The sequence below is a fragment of the Megascapheus bottae genome, chromosome 2, assembly GCF_031878675.1.
Source record: "Megascapheus bottae isolate mThoBot1 chromosome 2, mThoBot2.hap1, whole genome shotgun sequence".
NCBI lineage: Eukaryota > Metazoa > Chordata > Mammalia > Rodentia > Geomyidae > Megascapheus > Megascapheus bottae.
The window spans coordinates 4037813-4050513 of record NC_143510.1 but is presented as its reverse complement, the minus strand read 5'-3'; the positions used below and the strand labels follow the sequence as shown (position 1 = coordinate 4050513).

General features: G+C 38.9%; 1 protein-coding gene across 1 annotated transcript in view; it reads right to left on the bottom strand.

The window, feature by feature from the left end:
- Slc2a13 (solute carrier family 2 member 13) overlaps positions 1-12701 on the bottom strand; it is a 318943-nt gene that overhangs the window by 80147 nt on the left and 226095 nt on the right. Inside the window, exon 6 of the mRNA XM_090319807.1 lies at positions 4813-4933. Coding sequence (XP_090175933.1) covers positions 4813-4933 — 121 coding nt within the window. The remainder of the gene's footprint in view (positions 1-4812; positions 4934-12701) is intronic.

The window sequence follows — 12701 nt, the reverse complement described above, 5'->3', positions numbered from 1 at the left end:
TCTGGCCCAAGGCTAGTGCTCTACCATTTTTGAGCCACAAGGCCACTTCTGGTTTTCTGGTAGTTATTTGGAGGTAAGAATCTTGCAGACTTTCCTGCCTGGGCTGGTTTTGAACTGTGAGCTTCAGTTCTAAACCTCCTAAGTAGCTAACATTATAGCTGTGAGCCACCAGCACCCAGCTTAGAGGTAAACTTTTTAGGAGAAGTTTCTACTCAAGAAGAACCTAAGTGGTACTCACTAGATGCTTATTTTGAAAATGAACTATCCACTTGTGGGTGGGTATAAGAAAAACTGGGCGAGAGCAAGGGAAGGGGTATACTCTTCACCTGACCTACAGAACCATAACATACACATCATCTTCATAATAATAACAAAAAGTTACATTAAAAAAGGGTCTAAGGGCCGGGAGTTTGGCCTAGTGGTTAAAGTGCTTGCCTAGCATGCATGAAGACCCGGGTTCGATTCCTTGGTACCACATACATAGAAAAAAGCCAGAAGTGGCGCTGAGGCTCAAGTGGTAGAGCTCTGACCTTGAGAAAGTCCAAGGACAGTGCTCAGGCCCTGAGCTCAAGCCCAGTACTGGCAAAAAAAAAAAAAAGGAGGCTGAGATCTGAGGATTCCATGACCAAAAAAAAAAAGGCCTAAAATTAATTAAAAAAAAAAAACAAACCAAAACTGGGGCTGGGAGTTTGGCCTAGTGGTTGAGTGCTTGCCTAGCATGCATGAAGACCCGGGTTCGATTCCTCGGTACCACATACATAGAAAAAAGCCAGAAGTGGTGCTGAGGCTCAAGTGGTAGAGCTCTAGCCTTGAGAAAAGTCCAAGGACAGTGTTCAGGCCCTGAGCTCAAGCCCAGGACTGGCAAAAAACAAAACAAATCAAAAAAAAACCCAAAACTACTGAAGATAAAACGTGTTATATTTCCTTCCCCTTTTTTCAGTTATGGAGACTTCCCAGGATCTTGTACATGCGACCACTTGAGCTACAATTTATGCTTTGTTTTTTGAGATAGTGTCACAACCTTTGTAGTATCCTCTTTGCCCTTTTTTGGGGGGAGTGTGGAGTCAGTCGTGGGGCTTGAACTCTGAACTCTGAGCCTGGGCCCTATCCCTGAGAGCTCTTCAGCTCAAGGCTAGTGCTCTACCACTTGAGCCACAGTGCTATTTCCAGTTTTCTGGTGGTTAACTGGAGATAGTCTCACAGGCTTATGTATCCAAACTCGCTTTGAACTGTGAGCCTCAGAGCTCATCTTCCCAAGTAGCTAGGATTACAGGTGTGAAACACCAAGGCCACGTTCTACCTTTGTCTCTTAAGTAGCTGGGATCATAAGCATGAAGCACTGAACTAGGTTCTTGCCATTATTAAATTAGTAAAACTACATTCTTAGTCCTTTTAGTTTTTGTTAGACCTCTTAACTAGCAAACCACTTCTCTGGTCACAGGCAAGTTCAGGTTTTGAAGGAACATGTTTGGTTTTATAGTAAAGTCTTGTAGAAGTTGTATGAGTTTAGAGAGGATGCATAATGGAAGAGAAGAGAAGAGAAGAGAAGCCTGGAGAATAGGCACTCCACAAGTGTGCCCTAAGAAAAGAGCATAGTTTATCTGGAGTTTTGTTCCTTTCACTGTAGGAAGAAAAGCTTCACTTATTCTATATTAAATATCTTCCATGATGAATAATTGAATAAAAGTATGAAGAATGGAGAAATATTGTGCTTCTGACTAGTGAACTCCTGGTGGAATTACAAAGATAGATGGTCTTGATCTCAGTATAGTCAGGCTCGGTGGCTTACACCTGTAATCCTAGCTACCCAGGAGGCTGAGATTTGAGGACTGCAGTTCAAAGCCAGCCTGGGCATTAAAGTCCACGAGACTCTTATCTCCAATTAACCACAAGAAGACCAGAAGAGGTGGTGTGGCTCAAGTAGAGAGTGCTAGCCTCGTCCTGAAGAGCTCAGGAACAGTGCCCAGGCCCAGAGTTCAAGTTTTTGTAATGACTGACAAAACCAAAACTTTAGTATGAAATATGCTGACAGCTTTCATTTTCCACTCCAGAAACCTCCTCCAATTACAGGCAAGAATTCCCAAATCTCTATGACTCAGCATCTCTACCCAAGATGTTCCATGGACATGTAAGATTCAATATGTCCACAAATACTTAAAGCCTTGACTGATCCAAATGCCCCATTTTATTTCCATGCTATAGCTGCTACCGGATTCCTTATCCAAACACTATTATGCACACAGTTAATCACCAGGCTTATTTTTCTCTCCTCAATGTAGAACTGTATTACTTTTGCTCATGGCTAGCCTTCTGCCACTTGAGCCATAGCACTACTTCCAGACTTTTGGTAGATAATTGGAGCTAGGAGTCTCACAGACTTTCCTGCCTGGGCTGAGTTCAAACCACATTCCTCAGACCTCAGCCTCCAGAGGATTACAGGTGTGAGCCATGGGCACCTAACTCTGTTACTAATTCTTAATATTCAATTTTAATTGCCAGATACACACATCACCATAATATGTCTAACTTTCTCCTTAATATTTTTTTCTAGTCCGGAGGCTTGAATTCAGGCCTGAGCACTGTCCTTGAGCTTTTTTTTTCTCCTTAAGGCTAGAGCTCTAATACTTGAGCCACAGCACCACCATTAGCTTTTTTCTATGTATGTGATACCAAGGAATCAAACCCAGGTCTTCATGCATGCTAGGCAAGCACTGTACCACTAGGGCAAATTCCTGACCCCTCTCCTTAATTATTTTTTAAGATTTTTTATTACTTTATTTTATTTTGGGGATAATATATAGAGGGGTTACTGTTATATTCGTCAGGTAGTCAGTGCATTAACTCTCGCACATTGACACCCCTTCTCATGTTTTGTCCCCGTTTCCCTTTCCCTAACCCTCCCAATAATCTTGTTTTTCCCTCTTCCCTTCCCTATTTCAAATAAACAAATAAACTATGTATACAGTATACCAGGTAACAAAGTCAGGTACACTAACAAGATGAGAAAAAAAAAGAGAAATAACATCATACATTAAGAACAACAGTCACACAAAATAAAAGTCTTGTTTCTATATCCTAGAGTTCATTTCATTTAGTCTCATCCTGTATGACCTTATGTACCTAGATTTTGAGCTATTGTAATCCTCTGCTAGGAGAGTCCTAGATGTGAACTAATTATTACAAATGAGGGCAATCATTGAGCCTATGTTCCTTTGGGTCTGGCTTACTTCACTTAATATGATGTAAAATTTCTATGGGGACTATTCTGCCTTGTCGGGTTTTGAAACTCTCAAATCTCAGCCTCCTGAGGACTAGGATTATAGGCGTGCGTCATGGGTGCCCAGCTTCCTTTAGCCTTTTTTTATTGTAATTAATAGAAGGATTACATTATATTCACCAGATAGAAGGTGCATTACTTCACAAACATTGATACTCTTTCTCATGACATGGTCTCCTTAATTTTTTATATCCTTTTAATCTTCTTTTATTTTTTATTATGTTCAAATAGTTATACAAAGCCCACTTATGTGTAAAATGTATATTGGTCAATGGCATCTTACATTTCTTATCTATGTCTATTTCTAGCCATGGCCTGAAGTTTCCTAGTTCCATTTTCCCATATGTCCATTGAGCAATATTCTCATCACCCACCATGCCTCTGCTTATTTGCTCTCTGCTCCTCAAATCTAAGTCCTTACATAAAACATGTTTCAGCTTTCAATGGTGTGTGTGTGTGTGTGTGTGTGTGTGTGTGTGTGTGTGTGTGTGTGCGTAAAATTCTGGAGGAGGCTAAGAATATATAGCTAAGCTATGTATGAGAAACCTACAAACAACATCATGTTAAATGGAAAACTAAAATCATTTCCTCTAAAATCAGCAATGAAAAAGGTATCCACCCTCTCTCTATTCTTATTCAGTATTGTACTAGAATTTCTAGCCAGAACAATGAAGTAAGAAAAAGTTATAAAAGTGGTCTAAATAGGAAAAGAGGATGTCAACTACACCCACTGGTGATATGATCCTAAATCTAAAGGACTCTAAGATGAGAAGGCTCCACCTCAAAACTCCCAGAGTTGATAAGCAGCATGAACAAAGTAGCAGAAAAAATGTTTATATAATATATATATATACACACAAACATCAGCTTTTCTATATGACAATAAGAAAAAATGAAATTTGAAAAACAGTATAATTTCCAATTACAAATAAAATATAACATTTGTAGAAATAAATCTAACTAAAGAGATGAAGTATCTATACTATGAAAATGTTAAAACTTGTAAAAAGAAATTGAAGAAGATACCAGGAAGTAGAAAGAATTCTCATGTCTATGGATTAGCAGCATTAGCTATGAAAGTAGCCATATTAACAGAGGTGATGTACAAATTCAATGCAAAATACCAATTAAAATCTCAATGTCTGGGGCTGGGAGTTTGGCCTAGTGGTTAAAAGTGCTTGCCTAGCATGCATGAAGACCCAGGTTCAATTCCTCGGTACCACATGTAGAAAAAAGCCGGAAGTGGTACTGACGCTGAAGTGGTAGAGCTCTAGCCTTGAGAAAGTCTAAGGACAGTGCTCAGGCCCTGAGCTCAAGCCCAGGACTGGCAAAAAAAAATCTCAATGTCATTTTTACATAATTAGTGATTTTTCCCTTTTCCTGTTAATCTTTCCCCAGCCTTCCAACCTTTTACATTTCATTTCCCTAAAATCTAAGCCTAGATACTTAGTAATCTCCTACTAATTTCTCTAACTTTAAAGCAAATAAAAAAGTATCAGACTTAGGTTAAGAAAACAAAGATAATGAAATCTTACCTGTATCTTGTACAAGAGGCATTCTGACCCAATGGAACTGTAGGTTTGAAGGTGACTTGAGGAGAAATCTGGGCTGAGAGCAGAAATCCCAAGGCAAGAATAATGAGCGCTACAAAAGTACCTAAAAGGAAATAAAATGTTTTGCATTAGAGTAGTTGACATTATTCAAAGATGAGGAGTTGTGATTTTTTAGAAATTTTTTTATTTTTGTCAGTGCTGGGTCTTAAACTCGGGCTTGGATACTGTCCTTGGGATTTCTCAAGGTTAGCACTCTACCACTTGAGTCATAGCACCTTTTCCAGCTTTTTCTATGTATGTGGTACTGAGGAATTGAACCCAGGACTGTGCATGCTAAACAAACACTCTACCACTAGGCCACTCTCTCAGCCCAACAAAGAGTTTTTTTTTTTTTTTTTGTAGGTAGTAGGACTTGAACTCTGAGCCTGGGCATTGTCCCTGAGTTCTTTAGCTCAAGGCTACCGTCCTACCCCTTGAACCATAGTGCCACTTCACCACTATGCCACTACTGCCACTTCTGGTTTTCTGGCAATTAATTGGATATAAGAGTCTCACAGGCTTTGTAGTGCCCAGGCTGGTTTTGAACTGTGATCCTCAGATCTCAGCTTCCTGAGTAGCTAGGATTATAGGCATGAGCCACCGCGCCTAGCTTGATGAGTTTTGATTAGCCACATCTCTGCATAATAAAACCTTGCTTTACTGTCTCTGAGTTCAAAAGTACTTCAATTCTGCAAACAAATCATCAAGTTTGCTTCTACAAACCTTGTGAGAAATAAGGAGAGTCAATTTCAAAGCAAATCTGATTGCTAGCGAAGAGTATATTGGTAATGATTTTTCTTTTTTATTGTTGGGGTACTATATAGAGGGGTTACAGTTACATTCATCAGGTAGTGGATGCATTACTTCTCACACATTTCTACCCCTTCTCATGTTTTTGTCCCCATTTACCTCCTCCACCCCCTCCCAACCATCTTGTTTTCCTCCCTTCCTTTTCTTACTTCAAATAAACAAATAAATGAATATACAATATATCGGGTAACCAAGTCAGACACAGTAACAATGTAAGATAACCATAAAGGCAAAAAAGAGAAGAGAAATAACATACCACATTAAGAATAACCATCAAACAAGATAAAACTCTTGTTTCCATATCCTAGGGTTTCTTTCATTTAGCCTCATCCTATATGGCCTATATGTAGGTTTTGAGCTATTGTAATCCTTTGCTAGGAGAGTTCTAGGTGTGGACTAATTGTAGTAATGATTTTTTAAAAATCAATGGCCCCCTCCAAACAACTCAACAGCTACAGTTAGTAATCTCAAAATAAACTAAAATAGGCAGTGCCTAATATGTCAAAAAATATAGAAGGCAACAGATTTATATCAAGTGTTTCTTTCAGTGACAAAAAAATTGCTTAATGGCATTCAATCATGTGAGACCTAAGCTATTGAACCAGAAAGTAACTATTTCTAAAGCAAGTAAAGGAACATTTATTAAAATAGAATAATATTTTTCCTAAAAGAAAAACAAAAACAAAACAGGCTTTAAGATAGTAGAAATGATAAAACTCATGTTCATTTCTTTTCATGTTGGTATTTGGGAGTATATGCTTATTCTTGATTTTTAAGGAATGGATTCATATGATTAGGCTTATTAGTTAAAAAGGTAAATTTTGTTAGGTATTGTGGGCATATTCCTGTAATCCCAATACTAGGAAGGTAGAGGTAGGAGGATTCTGAGTTTGAGAATAGCCTGTGCTTCTCTCAAAAAAAAATCCAAGGGGAAGTGGCACTATGGCTCAAGGGGCAGGGTGGTACCTTTGAGCTGCAAGACTGTGCCCATGCTCATAGTTCAAGGCCCATACAACCGGCCAAAACACACACATACACACACACACACACACACACACACACACACACACACACACACACACACACAGATACTCTAATGGTAAATAAACTTTTCAATTTTTCCATCATTGTACAAGTCATGGAACAGTGAACCTAAACTAACAGGAATAAAGGAGAAAAGCTTTCATTCACTTGTACAGTGGATCTAAAGGAGACAGTGGGTTTAAAAAGTACGGAATTTAAGGAGGACATTTATGTGATAACTGATCAAAGATAATGAAGAATACTATCAAAGGCACAGTCAAGTCAAGTTCCCCACTGGGGCTAAGTTGCCTTTCTAAAAGTCAACTCTGTTTTCTACAGTGCTTACTTCAAATACTCACTTTATAGAATTATTAAATTTTCAGTGTTCCTATGCATTTAAATCGTATGTGTGCAGTGCATGTGCTGGTGTACATGCATGCATGTGTGCATGCTGGAACTAGAGCCCTATCCTTTTTACTCAAGGTCTACTCCAGGTTTTTCTGGTTAACTGGAAATAAGAATCTCATTAATTTCTGGTTGGGATTGGCTTCGAGCAATAATCCTTAGATTTCAGTCTCTGGCAAAGCTAGGATTACAGGCAGGAGCAATTGGTATCTGGCTAAAACATTTTTGTATTGCTATGAAATGTCAAAAAAATTGTTAGATCCAAATGACCTTGTGTACATCTGGAGGCCTGGACCACTGTGCTGTGATTACTGATACTCCGGCCTTACCCTCCTCTCCAGGACCAGATGAACTGATATGGCTGGCACCAGACCAAAAAATTATTCCAATACGGCCTGGCTTCCTCCTTATCTCCAGCTGTGACCCTCTGCGCATATTACTTACGGTCTACCACTAGTTACTTTTGTATCAGCCCCATTGACAACTTCAGTCTCACTATAAATACCCAAGCATGTAAGCAAAGAGTGGTTCTGTACCCTGGCTGGAGAGTCTCTTCCTCAATTTTTCTCTCTAGTAAATCTGTGCTGGTATTGAACAGTCTCTATCTACTGTCTTGCCTCTTTTTGAACCTAACAATTATGATGACCCTCAGAAGTAGCAGCAATAACAGCAGTTACAATAGTAGGAAAACAGTGAGGGAAGGGGCTAAATGGAAGACTCAAAGTCTATCTTTTCTTAAACTGAGTCCTTTTACATAGCCTTACACCACAATATCTGCTTGTTTTCCTCCTGTTAGTTTGAAATTCAAACCACTAAAACATGTATTTTTTAGTATTATTATTTTTTATTAAAGAATTTATTAACGTTGATTTTTACATCATATCTTAAATGACAAGTTTAACATACAAGTGTTCAAGGAGGGAATCTCTATTTACAATCACTGGGACTTAGTATTTAGAACTTAATCCAAATGAGGCTAAGGGTTTGTATGTCATAGAAACATATTAATTTATGAAATAAAACATGTCTATAGAGTCATAGGTTTTTATATCGATATAGTTATGTTCATATTTCCATTACTATGTCCATAGCATTGGGTATACAGTTATTGAGTCCTCGTTCTTGTACTCTTTGGATTTAATAGCCACATATTAAGGATACCATGCGCCTTTTGATCCTTAGGTCTTGACTTGTCTCACTCAACATGATTCGCTCTAGATTCATCCACTTCCCTGCGAATGCCATTATTTTTTCTTGTCTGTTGGCTATGTAGAATTCCATTGTGTATATATACCGCATTTTCTGTATCCATTCATCTGCAGTAGGGCATCTGGATTGTTTCCATCGCCTCGCTATTGTGAATAGTGCAGAGATGAACATAGCTGAGCAGGTGTCCTTATACTATCTTGGGTCATGATGTTCAGGATAGATGCCCAGAAGTGGTATGGCAGGATCATAGGGAAGGTCTATTTTCAGTTCTTTAAGAAACCTACATACTGCTGTCCACAGTGGCTGAACTAGTTTACATTCCCACCAGCAGTGCAGTAGGGTTCCTTTTTCTCCACAACCCCGCCAGCAATTGTCATTGTCTGAGTTCAAAACCTTGGCCATTCTTGTTGGGGTAAGGTGGTATCTTAGGGTTGTTTTTATTTGCATTTCTTTTATGACCATAGATGATGAACATTTTCTTATATGCTTTTCTGCCATTTTAATCTCTTCTTCTGATAAGTCTCTCTTTAGTTCCCTTGCCCATTTAGTGAATGGTTTATTGGGTTTGGGGGGATTAGTTTCTTGAGTTCCCTGTAGATACTGGATATTAAACATTTGTCAGATGTATTGTTGGTGAATATCTTTTCCCAGTTGGTTGGATGTCTCTCTGCTTTTCCAACTGTTTTTATCTGTACAGAAACTTTTTATTTTTAGGTAGTCCCATTTATTTTTTTATTTTTTTATTTTGTGCTGCCAGTCCTGGGCTTAAACTCAAGGCTTGAGCACTGTCCTTGGACTTTCTCAAGGCTAGAGCTCTATCACTTGAGCCTCAGCGCCACTTCTGGCTTTTTTCTATGTATGTGGTACCAAGGAATCGAACCTGGGTTTTCGTGCATGCTAGGCAAGCACTCTATCACTAGGCCAAACTCCTGGCTAGTCCCATTTATTGAGTCTCTCTCCTATCTGTTGTGACCCTGGGATTCTGTTCAGGAATCTTTTGCCTGTGCCTATGAGTTCCAGTGTCTCTCCTACTTTATCATGTAGCAGTTTCACAGTATCCGGTCTGACGTTGAGGTCTTTGATCCACTTTGAGTTAATGCTTGTGAATGGCAAAAGGCTAGGGTCAATTTTTATTTTTTTTGCATGTGGCTTCCCAGTTGTGTTTGTTTCACTGTATATCTTTGGCTCCTTTGTCAAATACAAGTTGCCTGTAGGTATGTGGTTCTATTTCTGGGTCTTCAATTCTGTTCCATTGATCTTCTGGTCGGTTTTTGTGCCAATACCAAGCAGTTTTTGATGGCTCTATAGTAGAGTTTGAAGTCTGGTATTGTAATACCTCCAGCATTGCTCTTTTTGCCTAGAATTGTTGTGGCTATTCTAGGTCTTTTCTTGTTTCATAAGAACCTTTGGATTCTATCTTCTGTTTCAGTGAAGAATGTCTGGGATTTCGATGGAGATTGCACTGAATTTGTATATCAATTTTGGCAGTATAGCCATTTTCACTATGTTAGTTCTCCCTAGCCATGAGCATGGGATGTCTTTCCATTTCCTAGTGTCCTCTTTAATTTCTTTCCTTAGGCTTTTATAGTTTTCATTGAATAATTCCTTTACATCTTTGGTTAAGTATATTCCTAAGTATTTTATTCTTTTGGGGGCTATTGAGAATGGGATCATTTTCTTGATTTGGCCTTCTGTTTGTGTATTGTTGGTGTACAAGAAGGCTACTGACATCTGAAGGTTAATGTATCCTGCCACTTTGCTAAAGTAGTTTATTAATTCTAGGAGTTTGGGAGTGGAGTTTTTTGGGTCACTCAAGTAGAGGATCATGTCATCTGTGAACAGGGATAGTTTAATTTCTTCTTTCCCTATGTGGATCCCTTTGATGTCCTTCTCTTGCCTTATTGCTCTGGCTAAGGGTTCCAGCACTACATTGAAGAGAAGTGGAGAGAGTGGGCATCCCTGTCTAGTTCCTGATTTTAAGATGAATGGTTCCAGTCTTTCACCATTTAGTATAATACTGGCTGTAGGTTTGTCATGTATGGCTTTAACCATTGTGAGGAATGTACCTCTTATTCCTATTTGTTCTAGTGCTTTCAACATGAATGGATGTTGTATTTTGTCAAATGCCTTCTCCGCATCCAGAGAAATTGTCTTATTTTTAGCTCTGTTGATGTGATGTATGACACTGAATGATTTGCAAATGTTAAATCAGCCTTGCATTTGAGGGATGAAGCCCACTTGATCATAGTGTATGATTTTTAAAATTTGTTTCTGGATTCTGATGGCCAATATTTTATTGAGGAGTTTTGCGTCTGTGTTCATTAGAGAGATAGTTTTGTAGTTTTCTGTTTTTGTTGGGTCTTTCCCTGGTTTGGGGATGAGAGTAATATTGTTAAATTTGTTTACCTCATCGTTGTTCAGTGTGGGTAGCCTATATTTATTGAAGAAATCATCCATTTCTACTAGGTTTTCTTGTTTCTTTGAATATAGGCCCTGGTAGTACCTATTCATTATGGACGGAATTTCTTGGAAATCAGCTGTGATTGTTCCCATGGGGTCTCTAATCTTGTTTGAGTCTCCCCTTTCCCTTTTTTTGATTAATCTTGCCAGGGGTCTCTCTATTTTGTTGACTCTTTCAAAGAACCAACTTTTTGATTTATCAATTCTGTGTATAGCAGGTCTTATTTCAATCTCTGATATTTTTGATTTTATTTTTATTATTTCTGTCCTAGTTGTTTTAGAATTAACTTTTTCTTGCTCTTCTAGGTGTATTTTTTTAGGTTTTTTTTTTATCATTTTTTTATTGTAATTAGTAAAAGGGTTACATGATATTTGCCAGATAGAAGGTGCATTAATTCACATACATTGATACCCTTTCACATGTCTTGGTACCCGTTTCCCTCCCCCCCCACACCCCCCACCTGTCTTGGTTTTCCCCCCTTCCCTATCAAATTTCAAATATCCAAATACAAATAAATTCAATATATCAGATAACAAAGTGAGATACTATACCAATATGAGATAACCAAGGGACAGCAAAGGAGTTACATGCTCTTCTTCTGTCTTTTTAATATGCGCTCCTGGAGTGATAAATTTGCCTCTTAGAACTGCCTTTGCTGTGTCCCATAATTTCCTTTGTGATGTTTCTTGATTGTCATTACATTCAAGGAAGTTTTTAATTTCATTTCTGATCTGATCTGTAACCCAGGAGTTATTCAGAAGTGTGTTGTTCAGCATCCAAGTGATTGAATGTTTTTTGACTTTGACTGCATTGTTCAGGATTAGTCTGACTCCACTGTGATCTGATAGAATGCATGGGATTATATCAGTCCTCTTGTATCTGCTTAAGTTTTCTGTATGATCTATTACATGATCTATTTTGGAGTGTGTTCCATGTGATGCTGAGAAAAATGTAAAAAGTTTCACCGTTGGGTGGAAGACTCTGTGTATATCTGTTAAGCCCAGTTGGGCTATGGTGTCGTTTAAGTTGATGGTGTCTTTGCTTAACTTTTGTTGAGTTGACCTTCAATAATGTGAGTATTTTCCCTTTTGAGGTTGGGGAAGTTCTCTGCTATGATTTTGGTGAATAAGGATTGCATTCCTTTGTCCTGAAATTCTGCACCCTCCTCAATCCCTATTATACGAAGATTAGACTTCTTTGCTGCACAAGCCAGGTCCTGGATTTCTCTCTGGTGGATTCTGACTGATTTTTCCAAGGTGGCGACTCTCTGTTCCAGCTCTTGTGTTTTATCTTCTGTTCCTGATATTCTATTTTCCATCTCAGTCAATCTGCTGCGTAATGCCTCCATTTTTGCTTGAAGCGTGGACAGTGAGCTGATCATGTTTGCTGAGAGGGTATTGAACTTTTCTTCCATTTCTCTTTTGAATTTGAAGAGTTCCTTGGAAATTTCTTGCTTATGTTTTTGGAATTCAGCCTTAATTTCGTTAGTCATTTCCAAAACCATCTCCTTGGTTTGAGTCATATATCGTGTGTCTTCAGGTGTCATTTCTTGGGATGGTGACATCTCTCTTGTCCCTTTGCTCTTGTTTCCTTTTGGGCTTTGCATGGGACTTTGATTATTTACGTATGTTGTGATTCGTCTTTGCGCTCTCCTAGGCATTGAGAACTGTTTTTGTAGTTCGCTCTGTGGTCGGTAGGTGGCGGTCTTTACTTGGATTGGGACCGGTGGTTCTGGCATTGTGTATACCTGTGGTTCTCGGCCAAATTGATTCCTCTGCTGACTAGGTCAGAGTTTGCAGTTTTTGCAGATGTTCGGCCTGTTCCCAGAGGCTGTGTGCTGCTGCACGACTAGCTCTGAGTGCAACCCATGGCCTCACAGTGGGCCGTGGGATGGGTTTGCATGCTTCAGTCTCAATGTGCTAGG